This window comes from Poromitra crassiceps (assembly GCF_964638095.1).
Source record: "Poromitra crassiceps genome assembly, chromosome: 22".
NCBI lineage: Eukaryota > Metazoa > Chordata > Actinopteri > Beryciformes > Melamphaidae > Poromitra > Poromitra crassiceps.
Genome location: NC_139647.1, coordinates 19,160,114 through 19,183,195, shown reverse-complemented (window position 1 = coordinate 19,183,195; position 23,082 = coordinate 19,160,114). Strand labels below are relative to the sequence as shown.

The 23,082-nt window shown below is 42.2% G+C and overlaps 2 protein-coding genes across 2 annotated transcripts; both read right to left on the bottom strand.

Annotated features, from left to right (window-relative positions):
* Window positions 1-683: 683 nt before the first annotated feature.
* LOC310795876 (uncharacterized protein) lies at window positions 684-4,115 on the bottom strand. Its single transcript, XM_083657967.1, has 4 exons — window positions 3,928-4,115; window positions 3,621-3,747; window positions 2,848-3,061; window positions 684-1,567 (listed from the first exon to the last, which is right to left on the bottom strand). Exons 1-4 carry the CDS (start codon window positions 4,045-4,047, stop codon window positions 1,387-1,389), a joined length of 642 nt encoding a protein of 213 aa, XP_083514093.1. The 5' UTR covers window positions 4,048-4,115; the 3' UTR covers window positions 684-1,386.
* Window positions 4,116-6,104: 1,989 nt separating this feature from the next.
* On the bottom strand, window positions 6,105-9,947 carry LOC310795878 (heme-binding protein 2-like). The gene is made up of 4 exons (XM_083657971.1): window positions 9,806-9,947; window positions 9,491-9,605; window positions 7,926-8,100; window positions 6,105-7,032 (listed from the first exon to the last, which is right to left on the bottom strand). The coding sequence occupies exons 1-4, from the start codon at window positions 9,923-9,925 to the stop codon at window positions 6,855-6,857; spliced, it is 588 nt and encodes a 195-aa protein (XP_083514097.1). The 5' UTR covers window positions 9,926-9,947; the 3' UTR covers window positions 6,105-6,854.
* Between the last annotated feature and the right edge of the window lie 13,135 nt (window positions 9,948-23,082).

Below are 23,082 nucleotides of genomic sequence, written 5' to 3'. Positions count from 1 at the left end.
AGTTCCTGATGTGCTGACCTATATTAAACCCAGTGTTGGGGGTAAGTCATTACAAAAGTAACATATTACATGGAATATATTACTTTTAGCAGTAACTCAGTAATATAACTTATTACTTATAGGATTTCAGTAATATTATACCAGTTACTTTGTCAAGTAACTCAAGTTACAAATTGAGTTTTTTTTTTTTTTAAATCAAAGCACATTATTTAAATAAAGATACAATCATTTCCTAATCAAACTGTGTGTTTCTATGCAAATAAGTAACCACTATAGATGACCATAACAAAGGAAAAGGATAACATTTAGAATTTTGGATTGTTTACACTGACTTCAAGGCGGTTGAAATTATTTTTCGGGATGGTTCCGGGGCGGCGATCTCATTCTGCTACTGCTGTTGTTTTGGTGAAAGTAATGCAAAAGTAGTGTAATAAGTAACAAGTTACTCTACACAGACAGTAATATTATAAAGTAACTTATTACTTTCAAATAAAAGTAACTAGTAATGTGTAGTATATTACATTTTGAAAGTAAGTTGCCTAACACTGATTAAACCCTCTATTCAAGAGAGATAGTAGGTTTTTGTCTGCAGTGGAAACAAGAATAGCCTACTAACCACTAAAACTACAAAACTAGGCTCATTTGGCTACTATTAACCACACCCACAAACTTTGATAAAATTGTCATGTCAACAGTTTATTTTTTGAGACAGGGGGCGCGGTGACCGTTTCAACTTGACAACAGAAACATTCTAAATGGAGCCTATAGATTAATTTCGATAAATTATATAGATACATTTCGCCTATAGATACACAGATGTTAGGAACATTAGTTATCAGACAACAAATCATCATTATTGTGTCAAAATCACCTCAATAAACCTTACCAATGTGGAGTCACAACATTCCTGAAACCAGTTTCCGTCATGTGACAGACATCCAGGTGTCTGCTGCCTAAACCTACAGTGTGTCTGTTCATATTACGAAAGATTGCTGTGAGGTAGTGTGAGGGAAAAATTATTGATTGATTGCCCCACCCTGATCTCTGCTGTGAAATTAGCTCATAGAAGTTCCATCTGATACCCAGTACATTTCGAGATCAGGGTGGGGAGGGCACCCTATTATCACTATAGACAGTGTGAAGATGAGAGCTTGGGCTCTCTTGACTCATTATGGATCAACAAAGCATTTAGACATTTTACCATGACATTAGAATGCAGCATTATAGAAATGCATATAATTAAATTCAACTTGTATGTCTGATCACTGTAAATGAGTTGATTTGGTGGAAAATCAAAGAGAAAGGGCCTGGCTATTTGCTGGGTTAGGATGTAAATGAGTTGATTTAGTGGAAAATCAAAGAGAAAGGGCCTGGCTATTTGCTGGGTTAGGACGTTGCATAGATCCAGATTTCATTGCGGTGAGAAATGAAGATATTCATGGGATTCTCGTAGCCGGCCCCGATGTACCGGTGCGGCTCAAAGGATTTCCCAGCTTGAGCCAAGGCCTCACGGAGCTTATTCGCAGTGTTCCTGCCACGGTCATGGTTTGGAAGACCACCAAAGATGCTGAAGAAGATAAAATGAGACAAGAAAAACATTATTATAATAATAATATATATATATATTGGCATTTGAGCACGTTTATCTCCCCAGCCATTGCTCCGATCGCCTCCAAAATTTGACAAACACTTTTCAGGCGTCTGGTTTTTAGGCCTTTACACTCACAGAGCCATTGTGACATCATCAACATCCCTTCCCTGCTTCCCACTGATGATGTCACCGATGATGTAATCAGTAATGCCACTCGAGCAATTGTGATGTCATCAGTGAGATGTCATCAGTGATGTCACTTAAGCAAGTTTGCTGCTGAGTTTCACCTGTCTGATTTTGGGGGCAGATCTCTGCTTTGTTAAGATCAACAGTCATGGTCAACCCAGACATACCTGAGGCCTTTTGACTGAGGGCCTGGTATGACCTGGAGGGCTACGGTCTAAACAGCCAATCCCTGACAGAGACGAACGAGGTCAGCGGGCAGCAGAGGCAAGGGTCAACTGGAAAACACTGAGCGATGTTAAGGATGATGTCATAACCACTGATGATGTCATGTCATGCCCCACAATCGTCAAGTGATGTCATACCCACTGATGATGTGGATAACGTGGTATGAGTTGACATGTTTTGTCACACAACCCCAAAAAAGTGCACTCATCGCACATCATCTCCAGAGTCTCCTCCCTAGAAATCGAGTGCCCACTAGCTGCTACATGAAACTGCAGCTAACAGCAGCTAGGGCAGCATCTAGCTAGCAGCTGTGGTTGTAGTCCGGTCGAAAGAAAATAGTTCCTAGATGAAACTGCTCACAAGGTCTGTGGATTATCTTGGGGTAACCGGGTCATGATTTCGGCTGTTGAGTTTTTCAACAAGCCGAGTGCCATCCAGTTCCATTGTATTGGAGAGAAAGCAGACATCTCTTGGGCCAATATATCCAAAACTCGGCAACTAACACAAAACAATCTAGATGGATAAATAGCACTAAAGTTGAGAGGAAAAAATATGTATTTAGAATTTTAGGGTGAGCTGTCCCTATAAGCATAAGCCTGATCAAGATGGATTTAAGAGAATGAAAAACATAATGTAGTAGCCTAAGCTATATACATTCAATCAGGTGGGTAAACGTTTTTGACTGGTAGTGTATATATCTTAAATAAAATTCCCATGTATGTATTCATTAGATTGTAAACTGCTATGCTATAACAATTCTATACAAATAAAATGTATGATTATTATAATAAATCCAAACGGAAGGTTACCTGGATAGACAACAATTTTAAATAGTCCTTGCTAACCTGACGTAGACAGTGGCAGCAGGGATGAATTGCAGTGTGACGTGGGGGTCGGCGTCGGGGTCAGCGTCGGGGTCAGCGTCGGGTTCAGCGTCCGTGGGCAGTGTCAGTGTGTCAGGAGGGACAAACCAAGACATGAACACGCTCTTCTCAGAGCCATCGTCGCCCTCCGTGATGTTGATCACTGCAGGCCACGTGGTGGTGGGGATCTCATGACCTGCAACAGGCAACAAGGGCAACAACATCTACTAGACACATTTCAAGGCAATGTGGACTGGCAATATTGTGGCAACCTGGCAATCTTTCATTCTTATTTCATGAGAACAAGTTAGCCACTGCTGGCAAACTTGAATGGCAAAGAAGGAACTCTTGTGTATCTTTGTTTGATCTTTAGTGAAGTGACTGAGGTTATCATGGGATCTGAGATATTCTCAGCAGCATTCGTGACAACATGTCAATTACATCAATAAAAAGTCTTGTTCAAAGACAGAATGTGGGGAAAAAACTTCAATCTTTAGAATAATGTACAAGTACATGAGGACTTGATAATAAACATTAAAATGCAGGGATTTTCTCACGAGTCAAGATGAATAACACAAACTAAAGTGAAAGTATTGTGACTTAATAAGTGATACCACATTCTCCCTTTAGTTGGTTTACAATAGCACATTTACTGCACTATACTGTACATTACAGATTAGATCTTGACAGTATTATCTAACTATTGTATTGTATTGTATGATGTCCACATCTGTCCGATTTCAGATCCTACATACCAGCTTCCGTCTGTCTCTCGCAATAATCCTTCAGCCTGTAGTAGCCCTCCATCAAATCACTTCTCGCAGTACTCGAGAGCTTGGTGGAAATCCAGTAGCTGCCAACGTACAAACGCTCCTCAAACTCCTGTAGAAAATGGGGGAAACCAAACTTTTTTTTTTTTTTTTTTTTTTTTTTTTTTTTTTTTACAAATATTCTATAAAACAGGTAGACGTCCTACATTATGTGAAAATTGCATTGGGCTGGTAGAAACCTATAAAAATTGTGAAGAGGGAAAAAAAAGTACATTTGAATCGATAAACCTACCGGGCTGTTCTGAATCACTGCAAACTCAGGACAGCCACGTTCATGGCAAAATGCTGGTGCATCCCAGCCTCGCACCTGTGTGGAAAATGTCACCAGGACCAGAGCTGCAAAAGGCAACATGATGATCACCACCGGGTGTAGTGTACCCAGTCCTCCTTGGCTCTCCAAAGTGACAGCACAGTTACTATCCTGTGGGTTTCATATACTGTAGACGGGAATGTCTCCTCCCACATGACTAGTTCACCAGGTAGACGCAGACACTCCCACACTGCTGTTCACCTTGAGCAGGCAAGAGGAGTGATTTCACTTCCTCCCTAAGTCACAGTGTGGCAGAAAGTCAAACGTACATAATTGTGTTTGGAATAGAAACACATAAAGAAATCCCACTTTGTTCATGAAAGGTTAAGGGGTGAAATGCAAGTGATAGATGTAACACAGTCAGAATTGAACATCATTTACCTGAATGGCTGGATCAAATGTTCCAGCCCATGGCCTCAAGTGTCAACTGGAAAAACCAGTCTAAAAGTATGTTTTTTTTTACACACGCACACACACGCACACATGCACGCACGCACGCGCACACACACACACACACACACACACACACACACATGCACGCACGCACGCACACACACACACACACACACGCACACACACACATGCACGCACACACACACACACACACACACACACACACACACACACACACACACACATGCACGCACACACACACATGCACCCACGCACTACAGGCAATGATAGGCCATGCAGGGAGATTATCTGGCAAGTCTGGCAAGTCTGGCAAGTCTGGCACTAACCGCCATGCCAACAACAAGCAAAGCAGATAGGTTGACCAAGACCAATCAGATAGGACGAACGTGACTACGTCATTTGCATAACTGCATGTACAATACAGTAGCCTACTGTGGGAAGAACTCAGGATCTTCTGTTATGCTGTATAACGTGCTTATCTGTGTGTGTTTAATCTGTTTGAAGGAAGTAGGCCCGCACACCAGAACGTTTCAATCAGCCAGTGATTTTCATCAGGTTCATACAATGTGTTCAAGTAGACTCCTTTTTATAGGAGCTGGTTCTCAGTCGACACCAGGTGCAACCAGTTGGTTTGATTGAGTTGCCTGGATTGGATGATGAGTTAATGAGTTAATCAAGAGGAACGATACATTGTTCATATTTACAATCAGAGCATATGACGGGGGCACGGTGGCTCAGTGGTAGAGCTGTCGCCTCACAGTCAGAAGGTCCTGAGTTCGATTCTCGCCTGGGACACTGTGGGCGCTGTGGTTGTGTTCCCCCCCATATCTTCAGTGCCTACTGCCCAGGTGGGGTATCTCGTCGTAAGGGCCTTTCTGTCTGTGTGGAGTTTGCATGTTCTCCCCGTGCTCCCCCAGGGGGTTCCTCCGTATATAACTCCCCCACTAAAAAAAAAAAAACATGCAGAAGATCAGATCGTCATCGTCATCCGACCAGTGACGACAACATCCGAAGTTGGTCCCCGGGCGCTGTACGAGAAAGCGACCACTGCTCCTGGCCTGCCCCCTGGAGGAAAGGACAAGCCTGGATGGGTCAAATGCAGAGGACATATTTCACCGGCCACCATCAGCATGAGTGTGTGTAGTGGCCGCATGCATGTGTTGTAGTGTGTGTTCGTGTGACAATAAAGACGGGCTGCCGTCTGAAAATCGTTTTTTTATATGAAATACCATGATACATCTTACACATCCTGTATAAGACATAAAACAGCAAATGAACAAATAAACAAGTGAAAAAATAAACAGTAGGATCTTCATATCAATCAGTACTGGAATAATGTTTAATCTGTTCACAACTTATAATGTTGTGATATACAATGACTACAAGTAAGCCTACTTCAAGCATGGGAACAAAGACAGAACCAATCTATTCAGAAACTGATGTATTTGCTGTCCCGCCCACTGCTGTCTTGCGTATTGTATTTTAAATGTACCATTGCGGTGTTGTTTACTGTTTGTGTGTAAACCCAGTATGCGAGTTTGGAAGAAAATGTCCGTCAAACTCGAAAAATAAATTCATTTTAGATTAACTATATCGTTTTTATTGATTTACAATACATAAACAGCATTTGCCACACCTATAACTATGCATCAATATCAAACAATATACTCTCAACCTGTTGCTATAGCATACAGCTTCAGCTGTTATTGACCTCTCTAGGTTAGCCGATAGCAGGGGCGGACTGGGATTATAATTCAGGCCGGGCATTATATACCAAGCAGGCCAGGCCTATACGGGCCGACGCGCGTGCCGTTTTTGGGCCGTTTGAAGCCCAATTTGGGTCGTTTGAAGCCAGATTTGGGCCGTTTGAAGCCCAATTTGGGTAGTTTGAAGCCAGATTTGGGCCGTTTGAAGCCCAATTTGGGCCGTTTGAAGCCAGATTTGGGCCGTTTGAAGCCCAATTTGGGCCGAGTCCAATTTTACAATGAGATGCACCCACTTTAACCCTGAATAAAGTAATAAAACCACTAGTAAACCAGTAGGCGGCGCCTGGCCTGCTGTTCAGTGAGTGGCCTGACTGGGGGCACAAAAAAAAAAAAAAAAAAAAATTGCAGGCCAGGCCAAGCCTGGCCGATAGCATCGCTAGCTGTTGAGCATCTTTTTCTTGACTTGCTATACAATAGTTCTGTAACTGTGAGGAATATGTTCTAATCGTATAACAGCTAGTTCATGTTACTTATCTTTTTTTCATTTCACATTAAAATAGGAATATTAGGCATTAGGCAATGAAACAGACTGGCATGATGTGGTTTATTGGCCTTTGTTCAATCACTTTGGGGGGGGGGGGTGGCATAACAAAAACAAGACAAATTTAGCGATGTTATAATGTACATTATACAGACTGGTGAGACAGACAGGTCATAACATCCTTTCATTCAGGCAGCAGAGATCCAGATCTCATTGTGGTGAGTATGGAAGATGTCCATGAGACTGTCGTACACAGCACCAGTGTATCTGTGGTCCTCAAAGGGTTTCCCAGCCTGAACCAAGGCCGCGCGGAGCTGCTTCATGTTCTCCTGGCCAAGAGCATGGCTTACAAAACCCTTGAAGATCCTATATAGAAGATAGAGTTAGTTGTTATTTAGATGTTGAAAGACAGCATGTGAAAAACACAGCATGAGTTGTGTCTCCTCTCCTACTACTCTCAATCTACTTTTGCATTTGATGGAAATCAATGCTTTGCTGTAACTCGAGTGCATGGATGTGCCAGTGGGAAACAAACCCCCAATCCTAGGTATGTAAACATGTACTTTAGTGTACTTTAGTAGTGTATATAAAAAAGAAGAAGTTCCCACATTACTATGTCTTCATTAGTTTGCAAACCCTGTTATACTATAAATAAAAAATGCTATACTGTACAAATAAAATGTGTGAGTATTATAATAAATCCAAACTTAGGGTCATATATATATATATATATATATATATATATATATATATATATATATATATATATATATATATATATATATATATATATATATATATATATATATATATATATACATATATACATACATACATACATACATACATATATACATATACACACACACACACACACACACACACACACACACACACACACATACATACCGTTTATATATTATATATATACATACATACATACATATATACATACATACATATATACATATATATACACACACACACACACACACACACACACACACATATATATATATTATATATGTATATATATATATATATATATATATATATATATATATATATATACACACACACACACACACGCACACACATATATATATATGTATATATATATATATATATATATATATATATACACACACACACACACACACACACACACACACACACACACACACACACACACACACACACACACACACACACACACACACACACACACGTGTGGTAGGATAAAAATAGCTGCTGCTAACCTGACGTAGACAGTGGCAGCAGGAATGAATTGCAGTGTGACGTGCGGGTCGGTGTCCGTGGGCAGTGATGTGCCAGGAGGAACAAACCAAAGCATGGACATGCTCGTCTCAGAGCCATCGTCTGCGTCTGTGATGTTCATCAGAGCAGGCCACGTGCTTTTGGGGATCTTATGACCTGGAAGAGGCAACAATGGCAACATTTTTTTGTGAGTGCTGCTGCAATGCATTAAGGTCTGAGATATTCTCAGCAGCATTCTTGTACGTTCATTAATATTTAATTAATTTAATAAAGACCTGCGTCTTGTTCAAAGACAGGATGTAAAATAAAAAAGCTTCGATCTAATGTGTAAAAGTAGGCTACGTATGAGGACTTGAGGTATACTAAACATTAAAGCAGGTATTTTCACACAAACTAAAGTGAAAGTATTATGACTTATATGACTTATGTGAGTATTATCGCTGATACCACAATCTGCCTTTACTTGGTTTACAATAGCACATTTACTGCACTATACTGTACATGACTACAGATTAGATCTTAACAGTATTATCAACAGGGTTGCGGGAGTAACGGACAGTGTTGGGGGTAACACATTATTACAAAGTAAGGCATTACTGTAATCACATTACATTTCTCGGTAATGAGTAGTGTCGTAGGTAGTACAGTACAGTACTGTAAGTGCTTTTCCCATGCACTCGATTGCACAACACAACAGCTGACTGTAAAAAATGCTAAGTGCTAGAATGTATGTCCTGGAGGGACGGGGGGAGGAGTGATGGAGGGTTAGGTTTAGGCATGAGGAGTGGCGATTGGTCGGTTCAGGCCAAGGCATCTCGCAAACGCAAAAGTAATTTAATGAGTATTGTAATGAATTACTTTCAACAGGGAGTAATTAAGTAAAGTAAGGGATTACTTTTTCTAAAGTAATGTGTAATAGGCTACATGACTTTTTTGAGTAAAGACACCCAACACTGGTAATGGAATACATCAGGGGTGCCCAATACGTCGATCGCGATCGACCGGTCGATCGCGAAGGTAGTGTGGTCGATCGCATGGCATTGAGGGGAGATTTTTTTTTTTTTTTTTTTTTTTTTACTGTTTTTCCACTGTTTCCACTGTTTTTCCACTGTTTTTCCACTGTTTCCACTGTCTTTCCACTGTTTTTCCACTGTTTCCACTGTTTTTCCACTGTTTTTCCACTGTTCCACTGTTTTCCACTGTATACTCAGTGTATATATATATATAAATAAATATGTTTGGTAGATCACTTTGACTTGGTCATTTTAAAAGTAGCTCCCAAGCTGAAAAAGTGTGGGCACCCCTGGAATACATGCATTCAGAATGTGAGTAACTTACATTGGTGGTATTCTGAATAGTTACTATTACTGTACTGTTAGTTACTTCAAAATATATTACTTTAAGGGATTACTCTATTTGTTTTGTTTTATTTTCTCTAAAATCCATATGAGGCACGCATTTCTGTAGTGGAATACACTTTAAAAGTAACCCTCCCAACAGTGGTTATCAATGCAAACTGTTGTCCGATTCAGATGCTGATACATACTCTCGCTGTAAGCCTTCAGTCTGTGGTATCCATCCATTAAATCACTTTCCGCAGTAGGACTCGGGAGCTTGGTGGAAATCCAGTAGCCGCCAACGTACGAACGCTCCTCAAACTCCTGTAGAAAATGAGGGGGGGGGGGGGGGGGGTAAATCTACAAATATTCTAGAAAAGGAGTGCACCTACACTATGTGAGAATTGTATTGAGCCGGTAGAAGCCTATACAAATGGTAAAAAAAAAAAAAAAAAAAAAAAGCAACATTACAACACTAGCTTGGTCATCAAAAAATATGAGTACAATTGAATCGATAAACCTACCGGGCTGTTCTGAATCACTGTGAACTCAGGACAGTCATATTTATGGCAAAATGTAGGTGCATCCCAGCCTCGCACCTGTGTGGAAAATGTCACCAGGACCAGAGCTGCAAAAGGCAACATGATGATCAGACCTGGTCCTCCTTGGGTCTCCAAAGTGACACCGCAGTTACAGTCCTGTGGGTTTAATATAGACAAGAACGTCACCTCCCACATGCCTAGTTCCCGTAGACACAGACAGGATCAGGGATTTCACTTCCTCTTAGTGACAGTGGCAGAAAGTCAAACATGAAATCTCACTTTGTTAATGTTAGAGAATGGAATTTTAACCACTCCTCCATCCGCTATATGATAATTATAACAGCTTAGATAAACCAAATGAATGAAACCATGAGCCAGGAACTGTATTATAGAAGTATATTAAAAACCATACATTCTCCTATACACTGTGTGATAGAAGAGACTGAATCTCAATGTACACATTCTGATATGTCATACAGAATCCAAATATTCAGTAAATGACTGACAGTTGACATATGCTTTATAGTGTAAGGCAGGACAGAGAGAAACAGAGAGAGGAGGCGGGGGATAAATGTGTGCGTGCTGCTCCAGTCTGACAGGGAGACTGTTATCAATTGTTATGGTACACGACGCACTGCCCAAGGTTTCAGCAAAGGGAGAAGGCCTCAATGCCACTGGGTGAATATGTGTGAGATGTCGTCATGTTAAAGGAACACTCTGCCCATTTTCAACCAGCTTTGTATCATTAGAACATCAGTAGTATATCAGAAAACTGTAAACTGTTTTGAAGTCTGTCATTTCATTTGACAGTTATTGAGTGTTAAAGTGTGGACCAGTGACATCACTGGTCCACACTAACTCAAATTAATAACTCATTAACTCAAATCAACTCTCAATAACTGTCAAACTAGATGAATGATGAATAGTTTGACAGTTATTGAGAGTTGATTTGAGTTAATGAGTTATTCATTTGAGTTAGTGTGGACCAGTGATGTCACTGGTCCACACTTTAACACTCAATAACTGTCAAATGAAATGACAGACTTCAAAACCGTTTACAGTTTTCTGATATACTACTGATGTTCTAATGATACAAAGCTGGTTGAAAATGGGCAGAGTGTTCCTTTAACTTACATGGAACTTATATTTTTCTCCAACAGTTAATGAAAAGATGGAGGAGAAATATGTGATAGATGTATTGAATGGAGTCAAAATTCAACAGCATTTACCTGAATGGCTGGTTCAAATGTTCAAGCAATTGCATCAAGGGTCTACTCTGTCTGCAGGGGTGTCCAAACTTTTTTGAATGGGGGCCAGATTAGATCATGTGAAAATACATGGGGGCCAGCTGCTTCTCGCATCATATAGGCTATTAAAAAAATCACATACAATTACAAGGATTTTACCGTTTCAGATTTCAGTGGAAAACTATTAGAATTCCCAGCGCTCCTGAAAGTGGCGGCCCTCGCTGTCAAATGTACGCTTCTTTGCTGTGGCCGTGTCTGCCACCCAGTGGGAAACGTCTGTTGTTCGTTTGTTGTGCCCCTGGGCCGGATTTTGGACATGCCTGGTCTACTGGAAAAGCCAGTCTAAAAGTATGTTTTCACACACACACACACACACACACACACACACACACACACACACACACACACGCACACGCACACGCACACACACACACAGACGCACACACACACACACACACAGACACACACACACACACACACACACACACACACACACACACACACACACACACACACACAGACACACACACACAGACACAGACACACACAGACACAGACACACACACACAGACACACAGACACACACACACACACACACACACACAGACACACGCACACACACACACACACACACTACAGAGATAATCATTAAGCTACTGCTATCGCCATGCCAACCACAAAGCAGATAGGAGGAAGGCCAACACGGTATGACGAGCATGCATACGTACATTGGCATAAGAGCATGTACTGTGGGAAGATGTGTGTCAGATGTACTCAGGATGTGAGAGAACACACACAAGTATTTTTGTTATGAAATGGCTGCAGGGTTATTGTAGTTTTACAATGTTCAGATGTCTTTTTTTATTTATTAAATTTGATATCACTTTCTGTTTCGTTTCAGTTCGTTTTCAAACGGCGTTTGCTAGTTTAACTGGAGGTTTCTTTTGTTTATTTTTATTTTTTCAATGACCATGCCTGGATGAAGTGTGTATGGACTGCCTTACAGTAGCTGACAAAACTGTCTTTGGATGTGAAATAGATATCAGTGTATTGATGATCATCATCATCATCATCATCATCAACCTTTATTTAATCAGGCAAGTTCATTAAGAACAAATTCTTATACTTGATATAATACTTGATAAAGTATTGTGATCAGGGCCTATTCACATTCTTTGTCTACCTCACTCACACCCAGTAATAGAACTGGCAAAACACTTAAACTGACAAGAAATGAGGTTCATTTTTATTTAATAGTTTTAGAGGCAGCTTTTTAGTTTCCAGTTAATCATTAGGTGTCGTACTTTTTGTTACCTGTAAGTCTTGTCAGCTACTTCTGAGTAATATCCCCATATGCACAATCTAAACGCATCGTTTGACAGCATGATTGTTCCCTTAACTTAGTAATACTGATTGATTGCACATTGATAGGCAAGGAAACACACTGAAATGTTGGATTTATTGTTACTTGTCACACACGCACACACATTTTAATACCTTTATTTGTGTTCACATTTAGACAAAAAACCCTTGAACACAAACAATAATAGATGCACAAACAATGGGAAATCTCATAATGACAAATGTATCTAGTCTGAAATCTATGGCTAAAGGAAACGGCACCTCCTCCAAATATGGCGACTGCCAATTATTGCAGAAATGGAGCAGAATTTGGCCATGAGAATTGGCTCTTGGTCTGGGCAGTCCTGCCCTCTGCAGGCCACTTACAACCAGCCTATGGACATTACCAAGGCTTCCAAATATGAATACAAGCAATTTACAATTGTACCGAAGCTGTAGAATAGCATCCTTGAGCAGTTGGTACTTCAAAACATAGGTGATAAAAGATTATTCCAGACTGGAATCAGAAGCACACCCCACTTCCAAAATGGTGGCCTCTCTACTGTCCTCATTGACGACGACAACATCAGGTGTATTAGCTGTCACATTTGAAAATATGTCATATTCAGTATTACACAGTTTGAACATGCAGTTGAAACATGGGAGTGTTTATAGATTTCAACAGAGGATGGAACAGACCTTATGTCTTTAACTAACAGGTCAACAATTCTGTCATGTCTTGCAATGTACATTCCCTTATATACAAAGCAACCATTCAGAATAATCATATAATAATAATGATAATTCAATGACTGGATTATGATCATCGTGCAGACAATGAGGAGAAAAAGTGTTAGGATACCAGACAGAGATTGAGCCTGGATGGGAGGACTTGTAATCTGGTTTTAACTGTAAAAATGACCTCATCAACTGCATGATTCTTAAGTATTGAGTGTGAAACATTGATTCTTTTCTTCACATGATTCTTTTTTTTTTTTTTTTTTTTAATGTTTTTTTCCCGATTTTTTATCCCATTTTTATCCCCCGTTTAGTGCTCATTTGAATTACTCAATCCTGGTTGCTACTCCATCCTCTGCCGATCTGGGGAGAGCCGAGACTGATTCCATGCATCCTCCGAGACATGGGCAGTCAAGTCAGCCGCTTCTTTTCACCTGCCCGAGGAAGCTTCACCGGTAGGACATAGCACATGGGAGGTTCACGCTATTCCAACCAGTTCCCCTCCCTCTGAACAGGCGCCCTTAACGATCAGAGGAGGAACCATATAAGCAACCAGGATGTTGCATGTTTTTGTGAAGGGGGTTCCTATATGAAGGAGACCCCCGGGAGGCACGGGGAGAACATGCAAACTCCACACAGAAAGGCCATTTTGCCAACCCCCACCCGGGTGGTGGGCACTCGAGGACATGCGGACGGGCACGCATTCCTTCAGTGTTCACATCGGCCCAGGTGGGAATCGAACCCACGACCTTCGAGCTGTGAGGCGATAGTGCTTACCACTGCACCACCGTACCTCCCCAACTGCATGATTCTTAAGTATTGAGTGTGAAACATTATGATCTGCAGCAGGGAGGCAAGCAAGCTTTCCCTGTCATTTTAAACCAGTCCAATGTCGTTGTCTCTGTTGTTGTAAAGGGACCTTCGTGTACTAGCTGGTGCTAGATGGTGTCGAGTGTCAATAACAGTAGCCCTTACTGAGGGCCGGCCACACACACACACTGCAAAATGCATTATTTAGATTGAGTCTTAAAATGTTGTCTTACTTGAGGCAAGAGACTAATCTGACAGACTCACCAGTAGCGAGCACACTCAATCCGACGAGGAAAAACTCAGGTGCAAGTCAAAAACAAACTATTTAGAAGAGAGAAAAACACACATTCACACAAAAACATGACGCAAATCAACCATAACCATTCCTTTCCGCTCCATTTCACCCTGAGTGACTCTTCGCGGATTTCACTCTCATTTTCAAAGGTTTCTGTCTGAACAAACAAGACTTAAAAGTAATTTGATATCAGAAAAGTCAGAGCCATCAGAATACATTTTCTGCAACACTCAGTGATACTTTCATACATTCACTACTGGCTGGCTTTGATGCCTTCATTGTTGTCACCGTCTTCATCATGTTTCACCACCAATATGATGGGATTTGCAGCTTGCCACAATACATCTGCCAACAATTTGGGCTTTAATTGTATTATTTTTTCATAGTAGAATAAGTCTGGCAGTAGCCTACAGTATGGAAAGGGACACGTTATAGGTCCTACCGGTGTGGTGGGGAAAGTGTCTTTACTTTGTTACATAGGCCTACCTTATGAAAAAGTCATTGGGCTATAAAATTAACTTTCCCCAACATGAGAATACTTTTGCACTACCCATTTTCAACGACTGCATCATGCGGTCTCCACAAGACGCTGCAGGATGTTCACCATTTTCTCATTTTACGTTTACAAAAAGAAAAGAAAGAAAAACAAAAGTAACCTAATTCTAATTTTCAATCTAGGCTACTACTACGATGAGGACTCACAACTCCATCTTTATCCCTATACCAGCATTTGCGTGTGTATCCCTTTAAGACTGAGAACCGCGTGACGCGGTCTTATAGGGATACACACACAAATGCTGCATCAGGTATGAATGGGTTAAATGAACCCTCACTGCCAACCACTTTCATGTGCACGATGAGGAGGCACAAAAATACACGTTTTGAAATCGCCTGTTTTACCGCAATTGTGATTTAATCGTACTGTTCAGTGTTCAGCTGCTGGTAAATCCAATTGAGTGTGATGTGTTCTGCTGAATATGAGGGTGGATTAGTGTTTAGTCCAATACATTTTCTTTTTGCAGCAAAATCAAGCAATTGTGATTGAATCGTATCGTGAGTGATGTTCTCAGTATCTCTGTCTCACATCATGCAACTCTGGTTCCTTCCCTTTCAGCCCCCGCCTGTTAAACACCAGCAAGACATTTCACAGCTTTTGCATATCACCTTACAATCAGCTTACTCACAGAAAACTAGTGTTAGCAAAAGCTTTATTAAACAAACAGTCAAGCCCTTAGTCAACAAATCAGCGAGAACAGAGAAAGGAGTGATGGAGGACTAAAACAACAGAATTAAGCTGATAATAATAGACACGTTTTTTTTGTCATGTAGTATAATACAGTACACATATATGTGTTTACTATTCATTTGTATCTTCTTGTATCAAGAGGTAACGTAACAGGTGGAGAACTACTAGAAAAACGGAATGTGGGGAAATGTTTACTGTCCTCTAGTGGGTTGTGTAAATTTGAGTTAAAGATTGTCAATACTAGGAGATATGTCACCGCAGGCTCCGCCCAATTGCGCCAACTGTAAGAAATGGTACTGGCAGTCTCCTATGGTCATGTGGTCACCTCTCCCCTGAAGTATAGGTGGATTATGACATGATGGGCCCCTCCCTCACAGTGCACATACACCAATTTAGGCCAGAATAATAACTAAGACTCTGGGCCGGATTATCCATATATCACACCGGGCGAGTGCCCAGGTGCACCAGCCAATTTGCCTTGTATCTTCAATACTAAAATAATATATGAATAATATATGAATGAGAATCGCGATCACATTTGAATGTGTCCAGTTCAAGCATTTTGTGTGGTGAGAGAAAACCTGTTCACATGGGGGAACTTCGGGAAGGTAGGCTGAAAACTACTTCCCCAAGTCTAGTCTACAGCTATCTTGTGGAGGTCTCTCGCCCACAGTTAACAGGCGCAGGGCTTAAGAAAAGCCTGACTGTGGTGAACACACTTGAGCCTCTTCTAAACATGAAGTCTATGATTCTACTGAAAGACAATAAATGATAACATAAAATTATTGCCCAGCTTAATGGGTGCGTTCGTAAATGTCACTCCGAGCGCACTCTGGCACAAACTGGACTGTTGGTAAATTGGGAGCGCTGTTGGAATACAGCGTTCAGTTATTCAGAGCACTACACTCTCGTAGTGGCAGAGCAGCACTCTCAGCATTGCGTCTGAGCAGACAGAGCGCTGGAAGAGAAGAGAAGGGGGCAGAGGAGTTGAGAGCAGATAAGAGTGAGCCGTTTGTATGTGTAGCAGTTAGATAACTGCTAGCCAGTAGCCAATGTTTCAAAAACTAATGACCCGTTCGCTCTGCGTCTTTGAACAGCCGCAGTCTCATTTTAGTGAAGAGCGTCAGATTGGATTTACGAACTAAGTGACCTGAAACTGATTAAAATGAAAGTGACATGTGGATGTGAGTTTATTGCTCTGTTACTACTGAACAGTTTAGCTCTGCAGCTTCACCTGCTGCTGCTGCTCTTCTCACCACAACACTTATGCCTTTTGAGATGATGATGCAGGCGAAAACTTCTCCCACAAACACTGCAACTGAACGGCTTCTCGCCTGTGTGGACTCTCATGTGTGTCTTTAAGGTTTGTTTCAGACTAAAACTTTGACCACAGTCCGAGCAACTAAATGGTTTGTCGCCTGTGTGGACTCTCATGTGTGTCTTCAAGTGTTCTTTCCGACTAAAACTTTGACCACAGTCCGAGCAACTAAATGGTTTGTCGCCTGTGTGGACTCTCATGTGTCTCTTCAAGTGTTCTTTCCGACTAAAACTTTGACCACAGTCCGAGCAACTAAATGGTTTGTCGCCTGTGTGGACTCTCATGTGTGTCTTCAAGTGTCCTTCCCGACTAAAACTTTTCGCACAGTCTGAGCAACTGAACTGCTTCTCGCCTTTGTGGACTCTCATGTGTCTCTTCAACTCTATTTTTTTACCAAATCTTTTTTCACAGTCCGAGCAACTAAATCGTTTCTCACCCGTGTGGACTCTCATGTGTGTCTGCAGACCTCCCTTGGTGTCAAATCTTTTACCACACGCTGAGCCACTAAAGACTTCCTTCCCAGTATAAGATCTCTTACGACTTATACGAACTTCATTGTTTTCAAGTGACTCTAAACCAGACTGAGGTTGCCCAGACTCCTTCCAATCATCACCGTCTTTAGTCTCAGGGTCAGAAGAGTCTGCAGTCTTGCCAGCACTGGTTGCTTGTAGATGACTAGGTGGATCTAAGTTCCTGGCTGGTTCTTCTGATACTCCACAGACCTCTCCATCAGCTTCTGTTTTCATTTGTTCAGTTGAGCTGCTGGCTAGAGGCTCGGCGTCAATGTCCTCATCACTTTGGCTTTTATGAAGCAGTGAGGACTGAGGTTTCTCTTCATCATCTTCACTCTTTACAGGGACAGCAGTGAATGGGGACTTGGTGATATGGGTCTCGTCCAGCCCTTGAAGCTGCTCTCCCTCCTGACTGGTACAGACTTCCTCCTCCTGTTCCTCTTTAATGTGTGTGGGCTCTGGGTCCTCCTGTTCCTCTTTAATGTGTGGGGGCTCTGGGTCCTCCTGTTCCTCTTTAACGTGTGGGGGCTCTGGGTTCTCCTGGTGCAGACTGGGGCTGACCTCCTGCTGCTCAGAGGAAACCTCTTCTTTACTGACATACAGCTTCTTGAGGTCTGGAGGTACAAATGAAATACAGACATATTCACATTAAGGAAAACTAACTCAACATGTTGTCACCATGACTTCATAATGTTAATGGTAAAATTATCGAGGGGTACCAACTTAGGACTTGCACAGTGATAAGAGTGAATGGGAACTCGGTGAGATCAGCCTCCTGCGGCCCTTGAAGCTGCTCTCCCTCCTGACTGGTACCGACTTCCTCCTGTTCCTCTTGAATGTCTGGGGGCTCTGGGTCCTCCTGTTCCTCTTTAATATGTGGGGGCTCTGGGTCCTCCTGTTCCTCTTTAATATGTGGGGGCTCTGGGCCCTCCTGTTCCTCTTGAATGTGTGGGGGCTCTGGGTCCTCCTGGTGCAGATTGGAGCTCCAATCCTGCTGCTCAGAGGGAACCTCTTCTTTATAGACCAACAGCTGCTGGACATCTGGAGGTAAGACTGAAATACACACATGCAGGCGTACACACGCACACACACACAAAAAGCTTAATTCATGGTAGGACACTTGACATTTTTGATGTGTCTCTCGACGGAAATAAACGAGTCACGCGCCATTTTTAATTTATACTTCAGCGACAGGTTTCAGTTGTCTCCACGGTAACAGCGAGACGGCCCCACCCCCAGCAAAAGTGTCCCCTCCTCGGCTTTACTCCGTGGCCATCCGAGGGGCAACAGTTTGTTTTCCTCTGAGTTCAAATCACTATAAAAACATCTTGCGTGGGACGGGTCCCCTAAATAAATAAAAAAGTAGAATAGCCACGGACCCTCGTATCTGTATATCACCGCATCGGGTTTGACAGACAGCGGCTCGCCTCGCTCTTTTCAGAGAATCGTTCCCACTCCTCCAGACCTCCGGCCACACGGGGAGTCCTCTCCGTTTCCCTGCGGAAAGCAGCTGCTGGCTGCCCGGCAGGTTGGCTGCCACACTGCCACACCTAACAGAACTGTCTCTCTAGCCAGGCACAGTGCACAACGAAATATGACGGTGTCCGCGACATAACATTCTCGAGAGAGACAGTTTCAAGTGTCGAGAGAGGCAGCATCAATTGGGCTTAAAATGATGCACAACCAAGACCTAAACTACCACCTGCATGCTGACAATACTCAAATACATCCATAGCACACCTGATATTGCAGCTGCAACGGCAACACTCAACTGTCTGCAGCATCAAATCCTGGATTCAGAGCAGCTTTTTGAAACTAAACGCAGACAAAACAAGAAATAATCCTCATCGGCTCCAAGTCCACATACAGACACACAGAGCACTAAATGATGATGTCATCAGTGAGTGATGTCATCAGTGATCAAGTCACACCAGATGATGTCATCATTGTTCGAGTGACTTTGCATCATCATTAGGTAATTAGGGCAATCATTAGCTAATTAGGGCAATTAATCGGCCCACCTAATATAGAAGAGACAGTGTTGGCTTGAGAGACTAACAGGAAGCGTAAACACAATCGGAACCGATTGTATTTACACTTCCTGTGGCAGAGCTTATCTCTGCAGCCTGCTTCCAGTGAGTCACACTAGCTTTGACCAGAGAGACGATATCTGGTTTGAGCAGGTAAAACAGCCTGCGTTTTGAACAGGAAGTCGTAACACAAACTGGTCCTGTGGAGGGTCCCCCTCCTGAAAATACATTCAAAACAAACAGGTAAACTACTGGACAGACCCTCCACAGGACCATACATTGATTGACACTAACTTATACATCGGGAACTAGGTTTTGTCAGTAAAGTTTTTGAATGTCTGAAAAATTCACAGTGGCCATTTTGTGTGGAAAAGGCATGGGTAAACACAGGTGCAAGCAAAACACTAATGAGGGTTTCCAACTTCCATGATTGGAAGAAATTTCACAGAAATACGAGGGATCAGCCGAGCAGCATTTTGGTAAACAAACCCCGTCACTGGGTGGCAACGGCAATGGAACCCTATGGAGCGTGAGTTTGAGCGTCTGACTCTAGCCGGCTGACCGTGTTTACAATTTAAAAACTGCGACAGTTCACACAACTTTAACACGACATGCATATATTATACATCAAACTCTTGAGCTAATTCTGCTCTCACTCAGAATGTCAAACTCAAAATATAAGCAATGTGATGTATAGTTTTTGAGATATTAACGTTTGTTTGGCACAACTCATAGTAGTTAACTGCCGCGGGGCTACGCATTTTGGGGTGGCAAGTGACGTCACGCTGATTCGTCTTATATCACACAATGTGTATGAGTAATGTGAAAATAACATTCACATTTCACCAACCTGCTCTGTCTAAGGGCACTTTAGGATTTAAAAGAGCATCCAGCAGCTTTCGTTGTCGGTCGTTCTCCTTTTTTAAAGCAGAAGCTTCCTCCTCGTACTCTGCTATTGTTCTTTCAATCAGCCCAGATATCTCTTCAGCAGCTGCAGTTAGTCGCTGCTTCACCGCTGCTCTCAGCTTCTGGACTTTAGACATGTTCACACAAGTGACAGGAAGTGAGTCCATAAGATCCAGCTTCTTCTTCTTCTTCTTCCTCGTCTCCATCTTTAGCCTATGAAACATACAAGTGCAGTTTAGTTTGCAGGTGTTTCTCCCCTTTGTCAGTTTACACAGGGCTCCAGACTCACTTTTTCAAATGGTGGCACAATCAAAAACATTTGGTGGCGCAACATTCTGCTGTGGCACATTTAAGATACTATTTTGCTACGAACTGCAGTGGCCTATATTTGTATATTTGTTACTACAAAAGTGCATGAAAATGCTTTGAAAGCAGAAATACGATGCCACCTTCATTTCAAAATAAAGTTATAGTTTTTCGTTCATACATAAGAACAAGTCAATGTGTAAACAGTATACAGCAGGGGTCTTCAAAGTCTGAGCCTGTAGGCCTCCCCTCAGACAAAGCTAGGACCCCTCCCACACACACACACACACACACGCACGCACTGACGCGCACGCGCACACACACACACACACACACACACACACACACACACACAGGGTAAACACAGGTGCAAGCAAAACACTAATGAGGGTTTCAAACTTCCATGATTGGAATTTGGAAACCCTCATTAGTGTGTTGCTTGCACCTGTGTTTATTCTGCCTTTTCGACACAAAATGGCCCCCGTGAAAAGGGTTATAATCTGATTTCCGCGTTTACATGCACTCATACAGTGAGTAGGCTACATAAACTCACCTCAAGTGTGTGAATGGACATTTACTGCAAATTATGAATAAAACTGATGATTCAGCAGAAAGCTGTGTATTGTTTTTTTCATAAACTGATAACGGCCTTTATAAAGGATATCGGGTTGCTGTATACATGACACGTGTAATCAGGCAACTCTAGAAATCCAGTTAATAATAATAATCGGTTTATGTGCAATAATGTAGGCATGCTAGTTATAACCGATTCAAGCTATTTCTTATTTCCACTGATAAACTGTGCCCCTCGTCGGCACTACTATTACAAGGCCACGTTGTCACTTGTATGCTCACTTTTATCAGCTGAAACTACAAATATTCAGGACAAGTTGTCATATCACAAAACCCCGAGTTTGACTGATGGAGAGGTCCGCACCTGCGCAGCGCACCACGGTGAGGTGCAGAACAAGACAATATTTAGACTTACTTGACACCGTGCAGCAAAAATGTCGCTACCGCGGAGCTATAGCTAACCTTCTGTGACTGTGTGTGAACTGAACTTAGATAACATCAGGTGTTTCGACTGACATGCGCGCAAGTAAAGTAACGATAAGTGAGCCCCACTGTAGGCCGATAACGTTAGCTAGCTATGCTAACTGAACAATGTTTTGTATGAGATGAAACGAGACCAATTAATGTGAACAGCCATTCAAGATAGTTCGCCACAGTCGACTCTTCTGTCGGTTAATCCATGTTGTACTCTGTATGTGATATGTAGGATATGTGCTTAAAGACTCACGGCTTGTTGTCGGACGAGATGTTGCATTTGGTTCGGAACAGCTCGTTGTTACGCCGGTCTAAGCTAGTCTCACGTGGTCAGACTCTGGCTGCCTGCGACCAAAGATGATGCGAGACGTCTGAGCCACGCCCACGCAGGATGCTCACAGCTCAACCATGTCATGTGACAGCCAATTGCCAAAAAGGGAGCAGCACCTTACGACACCTGAATTACAATTCGGTAGATATGCTGAAAAATCTTGTTTACATTGCAGTGGTTCTCAAAGTGGAGTCCGGGGACCCCCCAGGTGTCCTTGAGGAGGGAGGGGAGAGCAGGGGGTCCCCAGGAGGAAAAAGTGGAGTAATTTATTTTCACTATAATTCTATTCGAACCACAAGTTACACAATGACAGAATTCGAGTTTCATGCACTTTCTGTATTAAGATATAAAAGCAAAAATCTTTTCAGATATCTTTTCAGATGCTGGACAGCCTTGGCTTGTAGGCTACTGCTTTGCATATTGTACATCATAGGCTACTTGGTGGCCATGTTCAAAGAGAATAGATAGGTTATTGATATATTATATATTGAAAATTCCACAAAGCATATGTTTGGGTATCCTACATGGTGGTACAATGTGTTTTCACCAGGAGTTGCAATCTGATGTGGTGGATCTTCTCATTACTCAGTGTTACTGATGTGGGCAGTGACACACACACACACACACACACACACACACACACACACACACACACACACACACACACACACACACACACACACACACACACACACACACACACACACACACACACACACACACACACACACACAGATACACAGGTCGCTCTGTTTATTAATCATATGTTTATGTTTGATTATGTAAATCCATGTTAATCGTCACCAACCAAATCAGTGCACTTAAATTATGACGGAATTATTTGATTTGCCAAAATCATCTTTAGTTCTAAAATGTTTGCCATATTGTTTGCAGGCCCTCCCAGGTTCCTGCTCAATCCAGCGGCAGTCTCAGAGGATCACATGGTCCAGTTCGGCTTCCTGGGCATTCTCATGCCCGTGGCCATCCGCACCAAGAAGCCCCTTGCCTGGACCTACATCTGGCACCTTGGGTGTGGAAGCAGCTGTGCTCCATCCCTGACCTCGTGGAGGTGGACCTGCTCACCTACCCGTCCCTACAGAGCATCCTTCACCTGGAAAACAGCGGCATCACA

Coding starts and splice junctions, on each gene's coding strand:
- LOC310795876 (XM_083657967.1), bottom strand. CDS start 4,047: ATGTTGCCTTTTGCAGCTCTGGTCCTGGTGACATTTTCCACACAGGTG. Junction 3,748..3,927: donor CAGTGATTCAGAACAGCCCG/GTAGGTTTATCG, acceptor CATTTTCTACAG/GAGTTTGAGGAGCGTTTGTA. Junction 3,062..3,620: donor CGAGAGACAGACGGAAGCTG/GTATGTAGGATC, acceptor TGCCTGTTGCAG/GTCATGAGATCCCCACCACC.
- LOC310795878 (XM_083657971.1), bottom strand. CDS start 9,925: ATGTTGCCTTTTGCAGCTCTGGTCCTGGTGACATTTTCCACACAGGTG. Junction 9,606..9,805: donor CAGTGATTCAGAACAGCCCG/GTAGGTTTATCG, acceptor CATTTTCTACAG/GAGTTTGAGGAGCGTTCGTA. Junction 8,101..9,490: donor ACTGAAGGCTTACAGCGAGA/GTATGTATCAGC, acceptor TGCCTCTTCCAG/GTCATAAGATCCCCAAAAGC.